At 48.8% G+C, this 26,234-nt stretch overlaps 2 protein-coding genes and 1 pseudogene across 4 annotated transcripts; 2 read left to right on the forward strand and 1 right to left on the reverse strand.

Annotated features, from left to right (window-relative positions):
• The first annotated feature begins 3,412 nt into the window (after positions 1-3,412).
• LOC117031585 (ubiquitin-conjugating enzyme E2 variant 1-like) lies at positions 3,413-5,135 on the forward strand (annotated as a pseudogene).
• A 2,555-nt stretch (positions 5,136-7,690) lies between these two features.
• Positions 7,691-25,114, reverse strand: TOR1A (torsin family 1 member A). Of its 3 annotated transcripts, none has more exons than XM_033122578.1 (5): positions 24,825-25,112; positions 23,907-24,172; positions 21,666-21,841; positions 21,442-21,569; positions 7,691-7,710 (listed from the first exon to the last, which is right to left on the reverse strand). In XM_033122578.1, exons 1-5 carry the CDS (start codon positions 25,003-25,005, stop codon positions 7,706-7,708), a joined length of 756 nt encoding a protein of 251 aa, XP_032978469.1. In that variant the 5' UTR covers positions 25,006-25,112; the 3' UTR covers positions 7,691-7,705. The 3 variants fall into 3 exon arrangements, with proteins under 3 accessions (XP_032978469.1, XP_032978467.1, XP_032978468.1); XM_033122576.1 differs by lacking the exon at positions 7,691-7,710 and adding an exon at positions 16,422-17,052 and having other exon boundaries at positions 24,825-25,114; XM_033122577.1 differs by lacking the exon at positions 7,691-7,710 and adding an exon at positions 17,065-17,249.
• Positions 8,549-14,579, forward strand: TOR1B (torsin family 1 member B). The gene is made up of 5 exons (XM_033122579.1): positions 8,549-8,765; positions 9,421-9,686; positions 11,119-11,294; positions 11,745-11,872; positions 12,641-14,579. The coding sequence occupies exons 1-5, from the start codon at positions 8,582-8,584 to the stop codon at positions 12,880-12,882; spliced, it is 996 nt and encodes a 331-aa protein (XP_032978470.1). The 5' UTR covers positions 8,549-8,581; the 3' UTR covers positions 12,883-14,579.
• Positions 25,115-26,234: the final 1,120 nt, after the last annotated feature.

Raw genomic sequence — 26,234 nt, forward strand, 5'->3', positions numbered from 1 at the left:
AAGCTATAAAGACAGAAAGTAGGTTAGTGGGTGTCTGGGGAGGGAACAGGAACTAAGAGGAATGTCCATGAGGGATCATATTGGGATGATGTAATGTTTCAACACTAATTATGGTGATGGTTACATAACTTGGTAAATTTATTTAAAATCCTGAAATTGCACACATGAAAAGGTGAGCAATACAGCATGCAGATATGCCTCAATAACATTATATTTCAATGTCATTGGGCGGAAACAGATTGACTGAGATTTTTTAAATTTTTTTTTATTTCAAAGAAACTTATGTTTGAAAGTCTGGCCCACCTCTGGTGGACACACTGGGCCCATAATTCAAACTCTCATGATCTTATCCCTGCCCTCCTGTCTTTTGCTCAAATCCTCACCACGGGTTTGTTCTGCCCAGGCTGGGCTGTGTGTCCCCCAGGGGAAGGAGGAGCAGTGTCTGTCTTGCTCACCAAGCGTGTCCCAGGGCCTGCACAGGGCACCTCATCTCTAAATACTTGTCTAATGAGTCAAAGAAGGAATAAATGGTGTCATCCCTCCACACTCCGCTTTGGGAAGTGGCAGGTGTCTAGGGGCTCCTTTTACACCGCCATCAAATATCTAACCACATTCCTTCCCCATGGCTAAGTACCTTAGAATAGCTACCCTGCAGGGGAGCACTAAACTGTGGTCATCGTGTTGCTGGTTTGAAGCCTTGTCTTTACTCCCTGGAATTGCTAACCCTAGAGTGGTTTGGGTGTTAGGGTCTAGTGTGTCTACGATTTATCAAAGCCCTACGATGTGAGAGGGACGCTGTGTGTATTATCTCATTTAATCCTTGCAACAGTTCTGTGGACTAGGTACTGTTATTATCCCTAGTTTGCAGATCAGAAAACTAAGGCCCAGAGAGGTTAAGAGATTCCCAGCTGGTCACACAGCTAGCGAGTCAGAAGCAGAGACAGGATGGGAACTCAGGGTCTTTATGCCAAAGTCCTGGCACTTGAGACAAAACACGGATCATTCCGCCTTTCAGGGGGTGTGCACATCTCCGGGTCCATCAATGGAATGATGTCAATCAAACGTGGGAACAGAGTTTCCTGAACCCCTTGTTGACATCTGTTTTAATGCCTAAGAACTGCATCTTGGGTAATTTTAAAGACTAGAAAATAGGTTCTTGATCAACACCTGTAAATGGGATTGCTACTCCAACCAACTAGTGGTCTTTTTGTTACTAGAGCACTGGTTTCTTCTTCTACCACTCTTGTGTTCTCAAATGAATTCTTTTTTTTTTTTTTTTAACTTTTATTTAAGTGTGTTTTTCCAGGACCCATCAGCTCCAAGTCAAGTAGTTGTTTCAATCTAGTTGTGGAGGGTGCAGCTCACAGTGGCCAATGTGGGGAATCGAACCGGCAACCTTGGTGTTAAGGCCACCGCGCTCTAACCAACTGAGCTATCCAGCCGCCCCTCAAATGAATTCTTTGACTGTGCTTCTCTTCTGCAAAAAGTGCTTCTTCCTTGTTTCGGGGTGCTGGAGTTGATCCCGGCTCCCCATTTCTAACCCTGCGTGCTGGCTCCATCTAGTGGTTGGAAATGAGAAGTACACCAGGCTCCCTCTGACAAGGTTGGGGAAATGCATGCCTTCTAGTCTTTCTCTCATGGACAAAAACAGCAACATTATCCAGGTTACCAGACGGTCAGATCCTCCAGGTGTCATCAAGCTACCTCTATGGAGACCACCTTAACGTTTTTGTTTAATTATAAACTATTTTGTCGAAGGCACTAACACAACACTCCAGATTTAATAGATGTTACATTTTGCTGTATTTCCTTTAGCTCTCTGTATCTTTAATAAAACTAAAGCTCCAAGCCCCATCCCTTTGGCCCTCCTCCCCCAAAGTCACCTCCATGCCGCAGTTGGAGTGTATTAATTCCTTGCCATGTTTTGTTTTTACTTTAACTACATGTGAATGTATCCATCAATGTGTAGCATATGTGCATTTTAATATGTAAATAAATGATGTGCTGTAATACTCTTGCCCTTTTTTTCTTTTTCACTCAACTCTGGTTCCTGAAATTTATAGACACTGATACACATAATTCAAGTGCATCCGTTTTTATCTGTTGTATAATATTCCATTGTAGGACTAAACAATGGTTTGTTTATCTGTTCCCCAATGACGGGAAATTGGGTTTAATTCCATAAGAGTGTGTCCCTGTAGGGCTGGGTTTTGCACTCTGCTTGCCATAAATGGGCTACAGGTGAAAGATGGGATGGGACAGGGCAGCCAGAGCCCTGGGCCCAGTCACTTCATCCAGAAGCCCCTGCACTAACCCCAGTGAACACACTTTGATTTTCAGCATGTGCCACAACATAATCAAGGCTTAAAGAGGGGAATTTCTAAATCATGGGGCACACACATCTTTGACTTTGCCACGTATGGCCAAATTGGTCGTGTCTGCTACCTTAAATTTTCAACTGACTCTGGGGGGGTGGCTCTTGCTCCCCCCAAAAATCTGGGTGACTGCCATTTCCTGGGTATGTAGCTTAGGGCAGGAGAGCATCCAGCCATCTAGTCATTTCACAAATATGCACTGACATCTGCTGTGCCATGAGGTAGGAAAGTCCCTATCTCTGACCTCTGAGGCATATGGCCTTGCCAGCCTCTCGGAAACTGGCAGGCTAACTTGTGAGCATACAAGCAGGGCAAAACTTGAGACCCTTCACTGTTTTCAACAAATCACCCCCCTTCCCCGACATGTACAAAGCACGGTCACCCTTAGTCTTTTTTGAAAGGTACGATTTTTCATTTTATGTGTCAGGTTGATTCAGTCATGGGGTGCCCACATATTTGGTTAAATGTTATTCCTGGGTATGTCTGTGTGGGTGTTTCTGGATGAGATTAACATTTGCTCGATCAACTGAGTAAAGCAGATTGCCCTCCCCATGTTGGTGGGCCTCACTCATCCAATCCGTTGAAAGTCTAAATAGAATAAGAGGCTGAATAAGAAAGGATTCTTGCCCTCTGCCTCATTGTTTTCACGGTGTGACATTGGACTTCTGCCCTTGGACTCAGAGACTCAGACTGGAGCTACACTGTCGCTTCTCCTGGGTTTGGACCGCTCAGCTTCCATACTCAAGTAAGTCAATTCCTTACAGTAAACATATACATATATTCTATTGGTTGGTTTCTCTGGAGAACCTTGATTGATACAAGCCGTGGAAATCTCCATTTCACAGGTGAAGAAGTTGAGATCCAGAGAGGTCAAATAATGTGCCCAAAGAACTTACTATATGAGAAGAACGGGGTGGATCCAGGAAAAGCATTTCAGCACCACACACTAGTTTTTTTCTCAATAGCATTTGTCACCATCGGAAGTGATCACAGCAGTGTATTTGTTCCTTTGCTTACTGTCTCTCTACCACAGCCCCATGGAGGAGGTCCCTGGGGGTGTCGTGTTCATCCTGACACAGTGCCTGGCATATGGGTGGTGCTCAAAGAATACTGGGTGAGTGAATGAATGAACAAGCTTAGGAGCTGGGAACCGGGCTGAGTAGAGCTGTTGGGCAGAGTAAGAATGGCGTGACAGGCATGGAGACTTTGTACTGGAGGAGAGGGGGAGACAAGATTGCTTGCTCTGTGTATTCTGAGCACTTATGACATCCCTACGGAGCAGTCATTGCACATTGCCTGCACTAGTGGAAGGAAGGGAGTCGTGGCACTCAAAAGGCAACACGTAAGAGGTGGATGCATAGTAGGTTCCCTTTGCTGCACAGGCCTTTCCTCCTTCACATGGTTACAGTGGAAGCAATCGTGTCACCCCAGGGAATGTGGCCCCCATCCCAGGCTACAGCTGATTGGATCAAGGAGGCACCTGATCCAGACTGGCCAATCAAAGCCCTTCCCTGGGAGTTTGGAATTGGGGCTGAGAGAGTGAGGGGGAGAAGAAGGGAGGGAGTGTCTGGGTGTCTGGACCAGCACACATGCAGCCAGGTGCTGTGCAGAGAAGACTGGAGCAGATCCACAGAGAGAAATTGATGACAGAGAAGGAGGGAGAGAGGCAGGCACTCCCGTCCTGACCTGGCCCCTGCCTTGGCACCTCTGCTTGTAAGATTTCCTTTCCCGATTATGTTTTGCTTATAAAGCGGGTTGGCAGCCCTTGAGCACACACCCACTAAGATTTCATAGAAATAAACTATCATTGTGTGCAAGATAACAAGAAAAGGAAAACACCAAAAACCATGTACTCCTCTGTATACAAGAAAGTCTTTCTGTATAATATAGACACTGATAAAGTTTGAATGAGAACAGGGCTTAGTGTAAACAGTTGGTATTTTAAGTAATCTAGGCTTTTGAACTTTTTCTGTTGTCATTATTTTTGTGACCTTCTGAAGGTCACAGAGGTAGGGAGAGTCAGATTTGAACCCAGTTTCTGAGTCCTCAGACCAGCAGCTCACCGGCACCCTCTAGTGCTTTCTTCGGGGTGCGCAGGTCTCCCCAGCCGTGGGCAGCTTCCCAGTCTACCAGCGAGGGGGAGGTTACCTCTCCTTTCAGTCATAGCCGAAGCTCCCTGAGAAACAGGTGCGAACCAGGGCTCGCTGTCTCTGGTCCTGAAAATCTCCGCCAGCCGCGAAACCAAAGGGCAGATCCCTATCTATAGCAGAATTACCCTTCCAAGCCTTTTCTGGTTGCTCTTTGAAGTCATGACGGCCCTAAGGAGTCAAGCTGGTGGGTTCTGAATGTTCCTGATTAACAATGTAAACATCGCAGGCCATGCTCCAAGAGAGCAGTGATAGAAAGTGTAAGGGATGAGCAGACATAAGGACCGGGGGACGGATGACGGGTGAGAAGTGACGCAAGAGGGCGGCCACCACGGGCTCGGACAATTTATGAAAACTGAACATACAGCCTTAAAACCGAATGTGGATCTAAATACCCACAAGCACTCCCCTTTGTAAGGTGTGTAACAAAATTTTATATGAATGGAGTTACTAGTTCTATTGGAGGGGTCACCAGGAGCCATATCGGTGCTAGCAAAACGGCAGAATCCCCAGTGTCAAAGTTTTCCTACAAGAGCTTTGGTGCCTAACGATGTCTAAAGAAAATATGAAACTCCCTCAGGCGCCTGAAGGACAGTGTTATAGCAATCAATAAAAGAGATAAACCATGCACTGTGCACTGACTTCCCCCAACCTCACTTAAGCAGTCTCATTTTCCACAGTAGCAAGATTTCTAGATACGTCTTGCAGACCTCAGAGTACTAGATTTCTCTTAAGATACTGTAAACGATACTAATTTCACTTACGACACTACAAATGATACTAACTTCTCTTATGATATTGTAAATGATACAATTTCTCTTACGATACTGTAAATGATACTAATTTTTGGCCAACTTGAAGCGTAGAAGTTGTTTTATAATTTTTTAAAAACCTTTTTAAAAGAGGGAGAATGGGGCACAAAGCAGTGTCCGGATCATTATGTAGTCGGGTGGTGGGGTGTAAGTGTTGGGGCTCGGTTATGTCCACTCCTTGAGCTCAGATGTGTCTGAGTTACCCAGAGAGCTCTTAGAGGGGGATGAGGGGTTGTGGCCGTCTTCCCACCGTCCATGTATTCCAGTGACCAACTTCAAAATAAATGGCCAAATGACAAATCAGGAAACAGTCACACTTTTCTGCCTTTTTTTCTTTTTAAGGAGGGTGCAGGTCAAAGTGGCCCATGTGGGGATTGAACCGGCAACCTTGGTGTTAGTAGCAACGTGCTCTAACTAACTGAACTAACCGGCCGCCCTTTCTTTCCTTTTTTTTAAATTAGTTTATTTATTTATTATTATTTTTTAACAGTCACAATTTTAAGAGGACAAAGTGTCATACACAATAGCACAAACTGCAGGGCACAACACCACCCCTCCCTATGGCTAGGTTGGGCCAATCAGATTCTCCTGCTCTCTCCAGGAGGGTGGAGTAATAAGGCCCCAGAGCTCCTGCCACTGAGGCCTACACACCTCACCCCCACCTTCCTCCCAGCACGGTCACTCAGCATTTTTTTTTTTTTAAAGATTTTTACTGGGGAAGGGGAACAGGACTTTATTGGGGAACAGTGTGTACTTCCAGGACTTTTCTCCAAGTCAAGTTGTTGTCCTTTCAATCTTAGCTGTGGAGGGAGCCGTTCAGCTTCAAGTTGTCCTTTCCGTCTTAGCTGTGGAGAGCGCAGCTCAGCTCCAGGTCCAGTTGCCGTTGTTAGTTGCAGGGGGCGCAGCCCACCATCCCTTGCGGGACTCAAGGAGTTGAACCGGCAACCTTGTGGTTGAGAGACCCCTGGCCCATGTGGGAATTGAACCAGCAGCCTTTGGAGTTAGGAGCACGGAGCTCCAACCGCCTGAGCCACCGGGCCGGCCTCTCAGCAATTTTCACATTTCCACAGGCCACCCTGTATTCTTCTAAGAAGCCCTTACAAAGCCCAAGCCGGTCAGTGTCAGCCTCTGTGGTTTGGAAACACAGAACCTCAACTTGTAGCACAGCTGGAACCTGACCGAGTAGGAGACAGGCCACAGAAGCTTAGGGAAATGTGGGGACTTGAAACTGATTACTGAGCCCAAGTGCAGAAAACTGCAGGGGACACCCCCTTCCCCACTCTCCACCTTCTGGGAGAGGAGAGTACCAGAGCCGACAGTGACAAAACACAGAAGTAAATGTCACCTGGACTCCCCTCGGGGCCATCTTCCCACCGAGGGGATGAGCGCCAGAGCCCTGAGAAGCTGAGGCCAAGACCCCTCTCCACCACCAGCAGAGTAGAGCAGGGGGTCCTGATGAAGCAGGAAAGCAGAAAGTAGTTGAAAGATATGCGCCAATTTGAGCATCTTGCCTCAGAAACTCCCAGGCCTTGATGTGAAGAATAGTCTGGAAAAATCTCCTACTGAGTCCAAAGGGCCAAGGCCTCTGGAAAATAAGTTCAGAGATGGATCCTATGGATATTGAACTGTAACGTGGTCTGATTCCTCGCTGCCAGGTCCTTGCTAGAGAAAAAGCGGCACGCAGATGGGATGTCTGGATGGAAGCTGTCAGGGCATCAGGATGACCTGGCAGGGCCGGAACTCCAGGCCCTCAGAAGTACCCCCCAGTTGTGCCTTCCCCGAAGTTGTGTGTCCACCAGTCGCAGCCTCCATTCAGCCTCAGCACAGCCGGTGGAGGGCGAAATGTAGGATCTGAATGGGACAGAAGCGTTACCTCCAGGCTGAACTGCGGAAACTGCTATTTCACGTAACTAGGCTATCTAGGGGGATGTGAGAACTACAGGTTTTGAAGGTTATCTGAGCAAGGAGCTGTCGACAAAAAAACATCCAGACTAAGAGAACACTTATAAGAGTTTATTTGAGCCAAACTGATGACACTTGCCGGGAAGCAAAATCTCAACGGATTGAGAAAATGCCCTGCAAAATGGCGGTTTGCAGTTTATTTTACACGTAGAATCAAAGGAGGAGGGTTACATGAAAGCCACTGGTGGTAGACTAAGGGGGTGCGAGAAAGCAAAGTGAGGAAATCTCTGGGATTGGATAAAAGTAAATCGGAGAGACAGGTACTTCTTTCACATAGGTGGGTACAGTACAGTTACTAGTTCACTTTTTACAGCACATATAGTCATCAGGGGACAAGAATAACAATGAGGGATTCTATAGTTTCCTGCTCTGGTCCGGAAAAAGGGATTACTGACATTCCGAGGACATGTTACCCTAGATGCAAAAAGACAATAGACAGGCTCAGCTAAGGTAGAGATTGACCTTTGTCAAGGAAGCTACAGGCCAAGGATGTGACTTCCCGCCATGGCCCACCTTAGTTAGGCATGTTTATGCTCACGCCACCTGTGCGGTTCTTTTCAGGCTCCTGAGCTTGTCAGGTTTAACCTGTGGCCCCTTTTCCGTCCACAGAGGGCAGGCAGAATTGAGGACGGTAGGGACACACAGGAGACTCTGCATTCAAGGACCAGCTGGGGAGACCAGGGCAGGCAGCACCAGGGGGCTGGTACCGCAAACCTGGACCAAACACGGCCCCTGACGCGTGTCATCAAAGGGCATGAGAAGGACAGAACCTCGCACCGCAGGAGGGTACCCCTGAGCACCGCAGGAGGGTACCCCTGAGCACCGCAGACTTCCCGAGGAGTGCGCAGCACGAGGCACGCAAAGGAATCAGTTTCCAGGTCCTCAGCTTCCTCTGGACTCCTTCCTAAACGCCACCTGCCTCCCTTTCTGCATCTCCTCTCCTCTCGCTCTGCAGAAGGGCCAGCCCTCAGCCACCCGAGCTCTGCCACCAGACGAGGAACGGAATCGGACGGTAGCAGCAAAGCCTCCTTCCCCCAAGGCCTCTCCCGAGGGCAAGTGGGGGCGGGGACGAGAAAGCAAAGCGTGGGCTCCGAGAAGCTCGGGAGGAAACAAAACCGACAAAGCTGCGCGCGGTGGCGCCCAGCGCCGCCCCCCGCCAGCCAGGCCGTCCGAGGGGCGGGCGTCCTGCGGGGCGGAAGTGAAGCAAGGCGGAAGTCCCGCCTGTCAGGCCGCGGCGGGCGCGGGGCGCGGGGCGCGGGGCCAGCGGTGGGCTGCGAGCGGGGCGATGCCGCCGGCGGGGCGGCTGCTGCTGGCGGCCCTGGCGGTCCAGGCCGTGGCGGCGTTCGAGCCCGTCAGCGTGGCCATCGCCATCGGGGCCGCGTCGGCCCTCACCGGCTACCTGTCCTACAAGGACCTGTACTGTCGCTTCGCCGAGTGCTGCCGCGAGAAGCAGCCGCTCAACGCGTCGGGTACGGCGGCGGGTCGGCCTGGAGGGGCGCGAGGGGCGCGCGGGCCAGGCCCCTGCGGGCGTCAGGACGGCGCTCGGCCGAGGTGGGGGGAGGGAGAGAGGCCGGACGGCACCTCGGCCCGGACTCCAGGCCTGGAAGCCGTGCGTCCGAGACGGATGCTCCAGATCGTGGGCTCAGCCCACGTTCCTTCCTAAGTGTTCGGACTCCTTGGGATTACAGCCGGAAGAAACTGAAAGCGGCGTGGCCAGCCCTTCTGCGCCATGGCGACCCTTTTAAGTAGTTTTCAGATGTGCAGCGTCTGCCCAGAACGCCCACATTTGGCCCTCGGTCTTTGCAAGCCAGCAGGGGTGGCCGGGGGAATAGCACGCACCTCAGTCCCGAGAGGGCTAATCCCGGGACGAACGGACACGTTTAGTTGCCTTGTCAGACACGTAAGTGTTGAGGAGGACACCCACCCACCTAGCGCATTCCCTTGGAGGTGGCATCGTGTGACTGCAGCCCGAGGTTCCGCCTCAGTGCCAGCCCTGGGGTTTGGCAGAGGCCCCGCTGGACCACTTTCGACTCTGTGCCGCTTTGGCCAGCTGGGGAAAGTGCTGCTTTTCTGGTGCATGTTTAATGTGTATTTTTCTTTCTGTTCTCGGGCTGGCTCCTGCAGCCCTCAAGCTGGAATTGGAGGAGAAGCTGTTTGGGCAGCATCTGGCCACAGAGGTGATTCTCAAGGCCCTGACTGGCTTCAGGAACAACCCAAATCCCAAGAAACCACTGACTCTTTCCTTACATGGCTGGGCTGGCACCGGCAAGAATTTTGTGAGCCAGATTGTGGCTGAAAATCTGCACTCCAAAGGCCTAAAGAGTAACTTTGTCCACCTGTTTGTTTCGACTCTGCACTTCCCTCACGAGCAGCAGATAAAACTGTACCAGGCAAGGGAACCCTGTTACCCCGCCTACCTGTTACCCCGCCTACCCCACCACTTCCACTGGTCTGGGAGACCTGTTTCCCGACTCCCGCTTCTGCTTCTTTTCTTTGCACTGCAGTGACCCAGGCCCCGCAGACTTAAGGCAGACTTACCCCATAACCCTTTGCCATTTGCTGAGCTTTCCTACAACTTTTTCCTCGCTTGATTCCAAAATAATTCAGTGGCATAGATGATGTTATCCCCATTAAGATGTAGCCAAGAGAGGTGACGTGACTTGGCTTTTTACAATCTGCGACCTGGGGGCAAATCAGAAACTTGAACCCCAATCTCCTAACTGCCAGGTCACGGGGTAGCCGCCTTCTGCCATGAATTAAGCACGCTCAACGATTCCCTCACAGCCCTGGGTTAAGTAGAACAGCCTTCAACGATGTGTCTGGACGCGGCTTCTGTTGAAGGCCACACCCTGATGCAGCGTCAGCTTTGCCTCCGCAGTTAGCAATGCAGAGGAGAGAATTTTCTCCTCTGAATTCCCTTTGCTCCTCCCATCCTTCAAATCCTTGGCATTGCGTTTTTTCTTCAAATGATAGCCTCAAAGACCTGAACCTTAAGGCATTTCTCTTTGAGATACTCTTTCCACATTTAATTTATATTAAGTTGTCTGGTAAGGTTCTCATTTAAATGAATGTCATCCTTGTAAAACTTAATATTCCTGTTGGTAGGTGGGGACTGAAATAAGAAATACAAACTGAACTGAACAAGGAAATGAAAGCGGACATTTGCCAAACAAACTGTAAGACAAGGAAGAGTGCCCTAAAGAAAGAATTATTTTCTTGGTTTCCAAATTTTTCATAAGTCTCTGGAAATAGAGTAATATATCCTTGGAGCCTTTCACGTTTTGGAGTTGAGGGCTGTTGCTTGGGTGTCTTTTTGTTTGTTTCAAGGAAGCACGGGAACACATGCTTTTTGTGAGATGTCACCCAGGTCAGCTCCTTTGTGCGTGGCACCAGTAAAAGGCATTGGTCTTGGGCACGGCACACATCTTTGTCTACTTTCTCCTTCCTCAGTATGGCTGGTACAATTGAGGTTTCAGTCCATAGTGAGACAAAAATTATGGGTCGGTTAACAGCGAAATGGTAACTGTTCATCTATCTTCTACCTCTTATTCCTTTCAAAAGTCACCTCTAGCACATCGTTTGAATTAGAAAAAAGCGTTGCATTTTAGCACCTACCTCTCTGCTGGTTTCCACTTTTTGTAGATCAAGTTTTGGAAAAGCTGTTAGCCAGTGGATGGAGGTTAGGGAGCAGTTTCTAAGAGTGGTTAGACCCCGACAGCTCTGATGTTTAGTCATCCAGAGCATGAAGAACAACCAGGTGGTGGCTTTGCGCCTCTTGGCACATCCTTTGAGCCTCCGCCTCCTACTTCTTTTATGGTCTAGGACCAGTTACAGACGTGGATTCGGGGTAATGTGAGTGCCTGTGCAAGCTCCATGTTCATATTTGACGAGATGGATAAATTGCACCCTGGGATCATCGATGCGATCAAGCCCTTTCTAGACTACTACGAGCAGGTTGATGGCGTGTCTTACCGGAAGGCGATCTTCATCTTTCTCAGGTTAGTGGGAAGTGGTTTCTCGGGGACACACTTGGCCTTCATTCTCCCCGAGATAGAATGAGGTCCTGGTGGCCAGCATGCTGTTTCCCAAGGACAAAGCGCCAGCTGGCAAAAGTAACTTCCCGATTTCTTTTACTCTGGGGTTGCTAGTTTCAGCATGGCACAGAGAATGGGAAAGAGAAAATGAATTAGAGAAGTAATTGCTAATAACAGGCAATTTCATTACCTGCGCATGTCGTTTCTGAGGGTTATAAAAAGTCCCAGTGCTACGTGGCAAGTTCTGAAAAAGCAGATTTTCAAGCTCCTTCAGGGCAGACACTTTTTTCTTTGCCTAGTAGCACTTCGTAAATATTCCTTGGTTAAAAATAAGCCTTAGAGCAGGTACGTTTCCTGATTAGACACAGAAATCTTAATATGTGGTTTTAATCTTTGTTTCTTGGGCAAACTCAGCAATGCAGGTGGGGACCTCATAACCAAGACGGCCCTGGACTTTTGGCGGGCAGGAAGAAAGAGGGAAGACATTCAGCTGAAGGACCTGGAACATGTGCTGTCTGTCGGAGTTTTCAATAACAAACACAGTGAGTCTTCCAGGGTGAGGGAACTCTGACTCTGCCAGCAGAGACGTCTTACTGTAAGCCTTTCACAAAGCCACAGAATACATGTGCCTTCTTGGCTTTGCTGAAATCGGGACTTCTCCTTAGGGCATTTCTTAGGGGTCCTAGGGAAAGTGACCTCACAAGGTGATCTGGCCATCCATTCCTAACTGGGCAGGTCCTGGGGGGTGTTCGCGCCCCAGGCATGTAACTTCTTTAGTAAAAGGCTTATCTTTGCCTTAAGCCAGCCCTGTCCATTGTTTCTGGGCATCTAGTTAACACACCTTTGAAATGCCTCTTTTCAGACCCCTCGGAGGCATAACCACCCTCAAGGGAGCACATAATCCTGTTAATATCCTGTAATCCAATCCCTGCCTTGCTTTCTCCCACTTCCTTTTAATCTTCCTTAGGTTCCCTCCTTAATTCCAAATGCATAAAAGAAACCGCAAAACTGTCATTCCTGGAAGCATTTTTCTTCCAGGAGTATCCTGTTTGGCTCAAATAAATTTTTATAAAAATGCGCCACGGATGTGGACATTTCTTACATCAACATATTCTAGAAATCAGTTAGCAGGGTCGCCAGCCGATCCTTACATCAGGCGTGTTACACACTTGACAAAATGAGAATCTCAAGGGCCAAAGACTTGACGCGTGTCCTGTGGGTCGGAATCAAAATGGCCCTGTAGGCAGTGAGCTTGGCCAGGTGATGGCGACAGTAATGGATGGGAAACCCGCTTGTGTCTGGTTCTGCAGGTGGCCTGTGGCACAGCGGACTGATAGACAGAAACCTCATCGATTACTTTATCCCCTTCCTGCCCCTGGAGTACACACACGTGAAGGAGTGTGTGCGGGCAGAGATGAGGGCCCGCGGTTCTACCGTAGATGAAGACATTGTCACCAGAGTGGCAGAGGAAATGACGTTTTTCCCCAAAGACGAGAAAATCTACTCAGACAAGGGCTGCAAGACTGTGCAGTCGCGGCTGGATTTTCACTGACCTCTTACCCAAGCCAGGAGTCTGTCTTTTGGAAACACTTTGAAGACGTCCTTGGAGTTTGCACATTTGTACCTGTGGACTTGTGGAATATAGAAGTTTCTATTTTTTGGAAAAGCCACTCATCTGTCAAGTGCACTTATCATTTTGCAACATAACAACTGTTAATTGCAGTTGAAGATGAACTTTTAAAATCCGCCCCACACCCACACACACACACTGCTGACAGAAGGACATTGGAAACAGCTGTAAGTGAAACCTAGGACTGTTTCTGACCCCACGGCACCCACCTCAGGAGCTGCTATTGTAACTGAAGTTCAGGGGCCGGCTGCCTTCTGGGCGCACTAGGTTTTTACCTGCCGAAAACATTCTGCTGGAGTTGTTTTTCTTTACACAGAGCGTTCCCTGACTTGAAGTCTCTCCAGGTAAAACTGGTGGCACCTTCAGGCACACACAGTGTCCGGTGGGAGGACGTGGACCTGCATGTGAGCAGCGGCGGCGTGTGGGGTGGGGGCTCCATCCTCGGCCTCTGCAGCCGCCAGGACAGACAGGACCTCGGTCTGGCCATCGCTCTGGCTGGCCATGGAGTTCCTTCGCTCACCTGTCAGTTGGAATCGCTGCCAGTCTTCTATTCCTGAGCATCAGTCACTGCTAGATTTGCCCCAAACACGTCATTGCTAGAGTCGAATCAGAATGAGACTGCTGGTTTTGAATTTGAATTTGGTCCCCGTGGTGAAATGTTGTCTGTTGCAGTTTATATGTGGGTCAGTGTCTCATTTTACTCCACAGAACCATTTGAAATCCGTAGGACACGTTCATCTCCATGGATGACACGTGCCCAGACTGAGTGGTCAGCTTGCAGGTTATACGGCCAAAGAAGTGGAAGAATCATACAATAGGAATGAAAACAGCTTGCTGGTTTTCAAGGATATGTATATTTTTTATAATGTTTTTATTTGTGAATCAGAGAATAGAAATATAGGATGCTGCTTATTTTAAAACATGGGAAGGACACAAAATGAAATAATTGCCTATTTTATCAGATACTCTTAAAAGAAAGGGGATTAATTTTTATTGTTAAATGCGTGCTAATATATGGTCACAATTGTGGATGAAACAAGGTCAGTCTGAAGTTGCGTCTGGTCCTGAGTCATCTAGTAACGACACCTTCTGTGGCAGCGCCAGGCTGGACTGCCTTGGTCAGTGGGAAATCACTTAGATTCTGTGAATCTAAGATTCTGTGAATCTAAGTCAGTATAAACTGTCTGGGTCTACCTTGTAGTTGCACCTGCAGACATACTGAGAACAACGGTCAACCTTTTTATATAGATGTGGTTGAATGAGTATTTTCATGACATGGGAAGGCCTTACAGAGGATCACACTTAGGCTTTTAAAAATATCAGGCTAGGGCTTAAAAATTTTAGTACAAATGTGCAAATTGGAGCTGTTACATTTCTTTTAGAACCTTTTGGGTGTCTGGTTGGGGAAGACAAGATTTTCTGTTTACAGTGATGCAATAAACTCAACATGTGTTGGCCACCTTTGGACTACTGCTGGTACTGATTTGTAACTTGAAAAAGCCATGGGTGACCATGGCCCAGCCTCCTCCACCCCACATAAGATGTAGAGAGGAGCTGGAATTGAACTAGCGAATGTAAAGTAATAAAGCCTAAGTTTTATCATGTGAGATGTCATTTGCTAATTTTCCCCTTGTTTATGCATTTGGTAACTCTGAACAGTCTGAGCTTGGAATAAAGGCTCTTCAACAACGTAGGTGTCATTGGGCTCAATGTACCTTGAACATGCTGGTTGACAGTCTTTTGCATCACACAGAATCAATATTTACCTAACAGGCTGTTATCCCTAAATACAAAGTTAAATTGGATTAGATGATGGGCTGCACTCTTATTTTCATGGATGGAAATAGCACCGGAAAGAGCTGCACTTCTCACAAGTATATTCTAAAATTCACGTAGGAAGGACATTGAAGCATGGGAAAACGTGACTGCCTGCTGACATTCTAACCTCAGACCAGGAAACCTGTTTGCCAGGTCTTCCCTCCAGGACTGGAAATGAAATCCTGGTTGTTAAGCAGATCTCAGCTTAGTCACACTTAACCTGGCTTCTTCTATCAGTGAATTGTTAACATCAGGCCTCTTCCCAGGACTGAGGATGAGCTGACTTTCTAGAAAGTTCAAACTCTCTGCCATCGTCCCACCTACTCCCTTCACTTCTCAGATGAAGGTGCTCAAGTCCAAGGAGACTGACTTTCTTGGTCTGGTTCCCAACCAAACGCATTTTCTTCTCCACCCTGTACTGCCTCATCTATAAGACTGGAACTTTCCAAATTAAGTCAGGGGACCCCTGTGTTCCCTAATTAGAGACTCCCAAGTGCTGGGGCTGGGGCTGCCACCTTCAAATGATTAGCCCTAATCTGTGACTCCTGGGGACATGACAATAGGCTACCTTCAGCTGTGCATCAAGACCTTCCCAGTCCAGGGGCGGTCGGTTAGTTCAGCTGGTTAGAGCAGGGTGCTCTTAAGGTTGCAGGTTCGATTCCCGCATGGGCCACTGTGAGCTGCGCCCTCAACTAGATTGAAACAACTACTTGGAGCTGATGGGTCCTGGAAAAACACACTTAAAATAAATAAAAGTTAAAAAGAACTTCCCAGCCCGACCCTCTATACAGGTTGGGTAGCCGTGAGGCAAAGGGGCCCTGCATCAGCCCGGCAGCCCATCTGCGCTGGGTGTCAGGAGCTCCACGAACCCCCCACTATGTGCAATGCTCCGTGTAGCTGAGCGAGCAGCCAGTTGTCCCAGGATCCTCAGTCCCTGCATCAGGCTCCACGTCCTTCCAACCTGGACTGCTCCTGCTAGGCCTTCATGAATAGCTTAAGCACGTAAGGCCTGCAGGGGCTGGGGGTTTTCCTCCTTCACAAATGTATGCACAAGTTACACACAGTTTTATTGTAAAATGGTAGCATTTATAAATAAAAACACTGTTCTCAGCATCCGGGGGAGGGGGGAGCTAAGCTTTCCTAGGAGGCGTTGGGCGTTCTGATTAAACATAACAAAAACTAGCAGTAAATAAGGTTTTCAAAATAATATAGCAGGACATGCCAGACAGCATGTGGCTCCTCCAGGATGGAAGGGAGAGGAGGGCCTTTCTTGGCACAGCTGAACGACTGGCAAGTGACAAGCCAGAAATACTTTCCTTTCGAGGAAAATGTTTCTAACAAATGTTCACAATTATTGAGATGCAAACCCTCAGAAAGGACACTTAAGGCCTTATCCGTGACGTGCGTGAACATGTCCTCTTATGTACTCGTTCTTTTATCTAAACACTTCACTGTCCCTTGTGATGGGCCTCCTGTGACAGCTCTGGTCACTGCTCCATCCAGCCTTGGTCCCCAGTAAGGCCGTCCTACGTACCGAATGAATACATGCCAGGGACTTGGCTTGGGCTTGTTTGCAGTAAAGACATCACGATGTATGTTACGATGAGAACTTTAAAAAACACACAAAGCCAACAACTTAAGAGTCTGAAAAGGTTCTCATAATGTTAAAAACCATTTTAAATAAAGGTATCACATTTTCAGTAAAACTTATTTGTTCTTCCTTGAAACAGAAAACACGTGAAATTAAAACATGATTTTAAAAAATCATGGGCCCCTGTCACGAGTGGGCTGGGAGCGGCTGCTTCCTTCTCTGAAGGCTCCAGGGCTTGTTCCGAGGCCACCACAGGTAAGGTGACAGCCCGCAGGCTCCGCTGGAATGACACATGCCCAGAAAAATTTCTGTCATGTCAAACAGGAAAAATTCATTTTTACTCTTCCTTCAGAGGACGGAGTGGGGAGGTATGGGGAAGATCTGAGTGCTGAGTTCTTTCTTCTCCAACGCTCAACAATGACTCCTGCGCCATCAGTCATCGTAGTAATAATCTAACTTGGTGAACACCGTTTTGCAGCCTTTGTCAGAGAAAACTCTCTCTTCTTTGGGGAAAAATGTCATCTCATCAGCCACTTTGGTAACAATGTCCTCATCAACTTCGTAGCCTCGGGACTGCATTTCAATTCTGATGCACATTTTTAGGTGTTTATATTCCAGGGGGAGGAAGGGAACAAAATAATCAATGAGATTTCGGTCAATTAAGCTGCTGTGCCAGAAGCCACCTGGGAAAAAGAAAAAGGTGCTGTTCATCCATCGTCCATCTGCCCACCCGTCCATCCAGCACACGTCTCCTGGGTGTTGACAGGTGACAGGCACTGGAGGTGCAGCCCCACACCTGCCCTTGGGAAGCTCCCGATCTAATGAGGCAGGAGGTCTGACCTCTGAGCTGGCCCAGGAACAGCTGCAAGTCTTGATGTGTCTGTGAAAGCAAAGGGCAGGTAATGCGACAGTGGGGAGGGACACATTCATTATTCTGTAGGCTCAGTGGAGGCCTCTCAAGATGTGACTTAATGACCTGAAGTGGGACAGAGGCTCCCCACGGCCAGCCGGAACAAGCAGAGAGGCAGAGGGGGAAGGGAGCGGGTTCACGGGGGCAGAGTTTCAAAGAAGGCAAAAGGTGGGAAGAGTTCCCAGGGCCGGACCAGCCACTCCTTTATTGACAAAACCTGTGACTCACTGGAGTTTCAGCAGCTGCATAAGCAACAGGGAAGAGACCCACTGCCGCTGCTGGTGAGTCCAAACCAGACAGAGCATTTTGGGGACCAAAACCTAGGAACCTCAAGAGTAAGAACGCGTAAGGACAATGCTGTGCTCTGGCCACAGGGCCCAGACTCTGCTGCGTGTTTTCCCGCAGGATGAGGGTGGTGTGGCAGTCACGTCTCCACTCCCGCTTCCATGGCTCCCCACCCCGCACGTGCTCCCTCCTCTGAGACTACACAGCACCCGCTGGATCACGCCCAGTATTTCTTCAACTGCTTCCCTTCCGCTTTGCTGCTTTACTCTCGTGCCTTAAATCCCACCTGACAAAAATTCCGATGTGTGGGGTTTTTCACACCAAGCAATTCTCTGACACCAGCTGGGTGTCCTACAATTCACGTTAATTCTGACACTGTCTACACGGAGGTAGCGTCAGAGTCCACAGGTTGCGGGCTCGGTGCCCCCCTTCAAGCCGCCAATCTCAAGTACAGGTTGTCACCTGTGCTTCTGACTGGCCAGCTATAGGGGTTCCAGTGACCCCCTCCTTGGGTTCAGTTAAGTTGCTAGAGTGGCTCACAGAACTCAGAGAAACATTCTACCGACTAGATGAGCAGTTTATTATAGGATAGAACTCAGGAACAGCCGGGTAGAAGAGACGCACAGGGAGAGGTTCAGGAAAGGACTCGGGGCTTCCATGCGTTCTCCAGGAGAAGCACCCTCCCTATTCACGGACCCGGAAGTCTCCCACCCCAACCGGTCCTCTTTTTATGGAGGCTTCATTATACGGGCATGATTGGTTCAACCTCCAGTCCCCTCTCCCCCCAGGTCGGGGGTGGGACTACAGTTCCAACACTCTGATCACTTGGTTGGTCCCCGTGGAAAGCTGTCCCCACCGCTGGTGCTTTCCAAAGGTCACCTTATTAACACAAACTCAGATGTGGTTGAAAGGGGTTTGTTATGAATATCAAGACACCTTTATGGCTCCTTATCACTTGGAATATTTCAGGATTTTAGCTCAGAGCCAGAAACAAGACAAAGACCAAATACAGAGGATGCCAAAAAACTGTACACACATTTTAAGAAAGGAAAAAACTGTATTAAAATTGTCATACTCAATATATACCGAGAACAAAAGATGAAATACAAGTCACGTTTGACTTCTGCAATTACAAGAGGTGCTACCGTAATTCAATTCAACTTTGAAAAGTAATAATGGATAACATCTCTTAAAATGTGTATACATTTTTTTGGCACCCCTGGCATATATTTCTTATTACGAATCACAGTATCACACCTGGGGTTTATGCTTTTCTCTGCCCACAGTGCTGTGCACACAACTGGCACTCAGTAATCTGTGATTGCCAGGATAGGGTGGGATCTGAGGCTGTGGGGAAGGACAAAACGAACCGCTGAGCCAAGAGGGACAGCTCCCACTTCTTGCAACTGTACTTGGACAGGTCCTCTCCTGAAGGCTGCTGTGTGCCCGGCATGCCCGGGGCCCTGGGAATAAAGCGCCGAGCCAGGCAGACACGATGTTGCCCTCCTGGGGTTCACAACTGAGGAGCGCCCCAACAAGCCGGTCAATAGACCATTTCAGACGGGGTCAGGGGCTGAGTACGGAGATGGAGCAATTAGGCAAGCAGAGCAGAAGGCTAACTAGCCAGGGGGACCGGCGAGGCCTGGCTGAGGAGGCGACCTCCGGGCACAGCCCCCCCCACCAAGACCCAGGAAGAGCGTGCCGGCGAACAAGTGATTTCAGACAGTCTCCTGGCTTTAAGAACCATCTAAGGACCCTCCCCAATTTGTATTCTCCGCCTGACACCCCCGGAACTCCCCAGGAATATCCAGCCATCAGCTCCTCGTCTCTGCTTAGATGTCATCAACACGTCATCGCTCACTGAGCACACCTGCCTTCATCTCCCACCCTTCCCCACAAACCTGCTGCTCCCGAAGTCCGTGCCCCTGTAAAGGGCAGTGCTGCCCGTCCAATTGCTAAACCAGATTCTTGATTTGTCCCTCTCTCATTCCTACACACAGCCCTTCAGGAGGATTATTTCTACCTCCACAGTGTATCCGAATCCAACCACGTCACCAGCCCCATCACGACCGTGCTGCTCCAAGCTCCCAGAACCTCTCTCCTGGGCTGTTGCAGCAGCTCCCGGCTCGTCCCCCGGCCCTGCCGCCTTCAGTCTATCTACCCAGCAGCTAGCGCAGTCCTGTTCAAACTAAATGCGATCACGTCACTATCTGCTCAGAACCCTCCAGGGGCTCCCTTCTCTACATGGCGTCAAACCCAAGGCCTCGCTGTGGCCCCCAGGCCTTCCAGGATCGGCACCTCCCCCATCTGGCCTCTGATCTCACCTCCGTTCTCCCTGTTCATCCTGGACCAGCCTCAGTGACCCCAGGCACACTCCCACCTCGGGGCTACTGTACAGGCTGTTCCCTCCAATGGAATGCTATTCCCTCCCCTCCGATGTCCACACGGCTTGTTTCCTCACTCCTCAGCTCAGCTCAATGTCAGCCTTACAGTGAGCCTTCCCTGATCACTCTATTTAAAACTGCAGCAAATCCTCTTCCCAGAACCCCCAAACCCTCTTTCTGGATTTACTCTTTTCCTATTGGAAGGAGGATGGAAGAAGATACATCTCTACCTCTGTTATACATTAGACATACCCCATCATCCGACACTTTTCCTTCCTTATTTATTATCATTAGGATGTAAACTCCTTCAGGGTAAGGACTTCAGTGTTGTTCACTGCTGTGTCCCCAGGTCTTGGACCACACACCTAGTAGCTGCTCAATAAGTATTTGTTAAATGAATGAATGAGTGCGAGTTCAGCTATTGCCCAGGGCCATAGCCAGTAAGCGGCTGGGCCTAGTCTGCCGGTTCCGAAGCTGGTGCCCTGGAATCCCTCTGGAACCTCCCATAGCGTGGGTGTTAGGCGCCTGGCCTCACGCTGCAGCACTTAGGCTACGCTTTCTATGGCATGTGTCCATACCTTGTGACATGCCAAGAAACTCTTGAACGTAATACAAAATACTCTCTTTTATCAGTAATTCCAGTTGCACAAATTGACATACCCCACGCTGTTCACGTAACTCCACATAAATATGAATTTCTGGGCAAGTCTGTTGGAAAGGAGAACTTTTATTTTGTAAGCTCAAGAATGAACCAGAGCAGAGCAAAGACCTGAATGCTAATGGTCAACCTGCACGGCTCACAGGTTTTACCCAGTGGGTCAGGCTCCACCATAGTGGCTTTCCACCTCCAACGGCTCAGGGTCAAAGGTGTACATGAGTTCACTGGAAGAGCCATGAACTTGGTAGTTAAAAGCTTGGGCTCTGGAACCAGGGACACCTAACAGGCTGTGTGGCCTTGGGGAAGCTGCTATCGTTCTCTGAGCCTCAGTTTCCTCATCTGTAAAATGGGGTTGACGATAGTCTCTACCCCATGAGGTTACTGTGAAGATTAAAGGAAAGATGCAGGTAGAGGGTTTCACACAGTGCCTGGTACAGAACAAGGGCCCAACCACTGTTTGGCTGTTAGTGTCGGGCATAGAACCTCTGAGTTCAAGGGAAATGCATAGAAAACCAGTGACCTAACAAGCCACCTCCTCCTTTGCAGGCACCTACAGCAACCTTCTCTGCTCAACCAGCTGCTTTTCTTCTACAAAAGAAAAGGATTTAGCTGAAGAAAACAGGGAACTAATTTTCAAGATCGCCATCACCAACCATTTCCCTTTCTGTAAAACAGCTTTCTCACACTTTGGTGTGCATAAAGGGTCACCTGCAGTTCCTAAGGCAGATTCCGCTGGCAGGCCTGGGGTAGACTCTGAGCATGCGCGCTTCTAACCGGCTCTGGGGGTGGGGATGCCCAAGACTGAAAACTTAGGGACGCACGATCGTGAACTTACTGTTCTTGTTATTGAAGGCCGACACAGACAAGGCATGCTCCATATCTCTGAGTTTGATTTCTTCCCTCTGCTTCCCGCTTCTCCAGAAATCTAAAGCCACATCTGTGATCCTTTCCGCTCCAGCATTGCTACAAAATAACTCCAGTGAATGAGGACTGGGTTTCTTTCCTGAAGCCCATAGACATAGGTTCAGCTCTTCAATCGTGGCCCAGCCCTGAACTTACCTGAGAAATATGAAGATGGCTTTCTGATAGGAGACCCCGTCCAGGTGGTCGTAATAGTCTAGGAAAGGCTTGATGGCATCTATGAGGCCAGCGTGCATCTTATCCATTTCATCGAATATGAAGATGGACCTTGCACAGGTGCTCACGTTGCCGCGAATCCACAACTGTAACTGATCCTGAATTGTAAGGAGAAAGCCAACACAAAGCTCTCAGCACGTTCAACTGAAACCAGCATGGGCACCACTAATGCTACAACTACGGGAGAGCTAAGAACTTTACAGACACACACAAGCCATCATACTCATTTTGATGGGTATGGTATCATACCCATCAAAATGGGTGTTATCATACCCATTTTGCAGCCGAGCAAACTGAGGCACAGAGAGCTTAATCAATTTGCCCAAGATGACAAAAGTACTATGTGGCAGAGCTGGGATCCGAACCCCACCCCATCTGATTGCAAAGCCCCAGTTTGATTACAATTCCTGTGCTATGAGATGTCACACTGCTGCTGTGGCACTGACTTGCTGGTCCTTTGTCATTCAAATGGCAATGTTAGCACATATCCTGTGTACACCAGCCTTCTAGGAAGAAGGCAGAGACAAACTTATTCTGGAGAATAGCCTGGAGAAGTTTCTCTCACTTTCCGATGGGGAAAGTAAGAAATGCAGGCTCCTTTAACGAGGCAATTGAACCTGAGAACACACGCGCTTTTGGCACCAGTGCCGTCAGCTAACTGACACTCTTGAGTTTCTAGAGCAATGCCTGGCGGTTTCTGAAATAAATTGGTTGAAACAGAAACATTCCATAAGGATATATTTAGATACTTCTTACAACACTAAGCAATCAAGGTAAGGAGAAAAGACCCTTTTAATCAAAATTTGAGCAATGGTTCTATATATACTGCTTTCCTAGACCTCCCCTCATCCCCAAGGTGGAGAAATGAGCTGTTTTCTGAGGAAGACTTTGGACGTTACAATGTACATCTTGATTTTTTATGGCTTTGGTTTTTGCTTGGCTACTATGACCACGGTTACAATGTTCCACGTGTACAAATCTAACCTAAGCAGTAATTCTGTTCTGTAGGCATGGACTAACTAGCCTCTATTTAGAGAGGAGGAGCCTCCGGAGAACTGAAGCAACTTGTGTGAGACCCCAAAGTGAGTCACTATTTAAACAGGGATTCGCTCAGATCTGCTAGGCTCCTGAGCAGCCAAGGTTTTCTCACTGTTACCCCAATTTTCAGGCAGTTAACAGAGAACATGTATTGAGTCACTGTCCTAAGCACTGTTCCCGTAACGTTTTATTGTGATCTCTCCAAATGCATGCAAGTTGTGTGCAATAGAATGCTATTGCATTCCCTGTTTTACAGATGAGGAAATTGAGACACAGAGAGGTTAAGTAACTTGCCCAAAGTCACACAGCTACGTAGTGGAGCCTGAATGCTAACTAGGATGACCAACTTGTCACAATTTGTCTGGAACTTTCCCAGTTTTAACACTGGAAAGCCCACATCCTGGGAAACCCTGGACAGTTGGTGACCCTCACGTTCCCCCAAGCAGAAGGGAAAAATGTGTTCGCATGGGTGCGGGCTCAATTTCTGAGCGTCTTGCCCACTTCACAGGTTTGTTACATGGATTAAAAAAGACGATAGTTCACTCTTACTTGAACACTCATGTGCCAGCCAGATCCCATGACACACACTTGACAGAGCTCTCTGAATTCTTACAACCCTCATTTTACAGATAAAGAACCTCAGACTCAGAGAGGTCAGGTAACTTTCCTGAGATCACGCAACTGGTAAGGTAGTTAGGACTTAAGTCCAGGTGGGTTGCTGCCAAAACACAGGCTATTCAGAGTTAAACTGTAAAAGGAGTTTGCAACACTGCAGTTAAACAAACTTAGGCCTCTCTAGAAACGTGTCCTCTGCAAAATGAGTTAGATTTAATGATCTTTAAGCTGGATCTGATCATGTCCATCTCTAAAATCCTACGACCTCACTTACTAAAATGAGAATCACACTGGGCCTATTTCTGGAAACCATAAAGCTTTGACAGTGTAACTAACTACCCCATGCGTCTCCAACCCTCTGTAACTTCCACACCTCTCAAAGGGGAACTGACACACGCAGCCATATTCAGAGCTCACTCATTTCAACATGCAATTCTCAGGTCTCACCCCACAACCAAGATACCCCCTAACCCAGCACCATCCAGGAGGGTTCTGAAATTCTGCCCTTGCCTTATACAGGGTGATGTTGGAGGCATGTGGAAAGTGCAATGTGGCCACAAACAGGTGCACAAAGTTACTGTTCAGACCACCCTCGTAAATATTCTCTGCGATGATCTTGCTGACAAAGTTTTTGCCAGTGCCAGTCCACCCGTGTAGGGAGAGGGTGAGAGGTTTCTTGGGCTTCGGGTTGCTTATGAAGGCAGACACGGCGTTTAAGATGACTTTCTTTGCAAGATGCTGTCCAAAGAGCTTGCTGTCCAGATCCTTCTGCAGCACTGGGAAAGACAAAGCCAGTCATGGAGGGGTTGGGGGGCACACAGCTAGCAAAATTTAGCCAAGTTAACAGGCTCATGTGAAAGCCAGCTAAGCTCTTCAAGCACCTTATGAAATAATGAGGTATGTAAGCACTTGGCCCAGGATGGCAGGTGGGTCCAGGAGGCATCTCCTCTGCTAGTGCTGCCCATTCCACAGCCCTGGCAGGAGCCTAGCTCCTTCCTGAAAAGGACCTTGGCTCCACTGCTTCTGCCACCAGCGTGCACCCCTCACCCCAGCTCTGCTCCTCCTGCCCCAGGGCCGCGCAGGAAGAAGGCTGCAGTTTGGCCACCACGGGTCCGCACCAGGAGGTCCCGCACCATCCTTCCGGTCTCCAGCCAAGAAGGCGCAAAACTCTTTGGAGGGCGTTTACAGCTGCCACACCCCCCGTTTCTGCGGGAAGCAGCCCAACCCGCAGCTCGCCTCCTGTTGTCGGACCGAAGTCCAGTCTGTCCGCGGTCGTGGCCCCACCCCGCACCCTCCGGCCCTCGGGTTCCGGGTCCCGGTTCCGCGTAGCGGCCCCGCTGGCCTCAGCTCTGTCCGGGCTTCTGGCCCCCGAGGCCCGACCCCCGCCTCTGACCCCGACCCCAGCCCCCAGCCTTCGCCCCGTCCTACCCTCCCGGCTGAGGCTCCGCTTCTGGCCGCAGCACTCGGCAAAGAAGCAATACAGGCGCGGGTAGGAGATGTAGCCGGTGAGGACGCCGGCCAGGGCCAGTCCCAGGCTGATGGGCTCCACCGCCTGCACCACCACCGGCGCCAGCAGCAGCAGGCCCAGCGCAGCCCGGCCTAGCTTCATGCCCGGACCCGCGCCTCCGTGCGCGTCCCGAGCCTGCCACGGGCCCGCGCTCGCGCTAGACCGCGCTTCCGGTTCCTCCCGTGTCGCCGGCGCCCGCCATCTTTGTGAGGGGCAGAGCCCTTTGCTGCTTCCGGGAGGTGGGCGCCGGAAGCCGCTGGGGCCACGTTAGTGTTTTTAAAATAAAATTTAAGTTTTAGATTTAGAGAAAAATAGAGAAGACAGTACAGAGAGGTCTCATAGTCACCACCCCTCCCCACATGGTACAGTCTCCCCTTTTAACAGCTTACATTTGTATGTTACATATAAACCTAGATTGATGAACCTATATATTGATATACAACTAAAGTTTGTTCAGACTTCCTTAGTTTTACCTAATGTCCCACTTCTGATCCAGGATCCCATTCAAGACACCACGTTATATTTAGTTGTCATGTCTCTTTGGACTCCTCTTGGCTATGACTGGTTTTCAAACTTGCCTCCTTTTGATGATCTTGACAGTTTTGGGGAGTACTGGTCAAACGTTTTGTAGGATGTGACACTACTGGAATCTGATGTTTATCTCGGTTAGACTGGGGTTATGAGTTTTGGAGAAGAATATACAAAGTGCTATTTTTATAACATTATATCAAGGGTATAGACTGTCAACATGATTTATGACCATTGATGTTGAAATTCATCACTGGATAAGATCGTGTTTGTCAGTTTCTCCACTGTAAAGTTATTTGCACTCATTCATAGCTTTGAAGCCTGCCTATGTGTCACGTTATGGACTAGACCCTGGGGATTCAAGAAAACAATGAGTAACACATAATTCCTCCCTTCACCTTGCATTCTAGGGGAGGGAAAGAAAAATGAAAAAAAGGTCTCCATTTTACAGATGAGGCTCAGAGGGAAAGGGATTTGTCCAAGGATATAATAATAAGCTGTGAGCAGAGCTCAGATCTGACTCCAAACCAAACTTCTCTAACCACAACGCCTACTCTAAATCAGCCCACAAATCAACCGACATGCTCTTTCCTCATCCTGAGCTATTTAAATTCCTCAGAAAAATGACAGCACATATGGCATCATACTTGACAGCTAACAGGTTGGGGCCTATCCATGTCTCTTGAACTAAATGAGAAGATCTGTCTCAGTAACTCAGTTTTGCATTGGAGCTGCCCCACCCCTGCACACTGAACACATTACCTAGTGTTGGTGTAAGGAGACACAATACAAACAAAAAGGTT

Source organism: Rhinolophus ferrumequinum, chromosome 12, assembly GCF_004115265.2.
Source record: "Rhinolophus ferrumequinum isolate MPI-CBG mRhiFer1 chromosome 12, mRhiFer1_v1.p, whole genome shotgun sequence".
NCBI lineage: Eukaryota > Metazoa > Chordata > Mammalia > Chiroptera > Rhinolophidae > Rhinolophus > Rhinolophus ferrumequinum.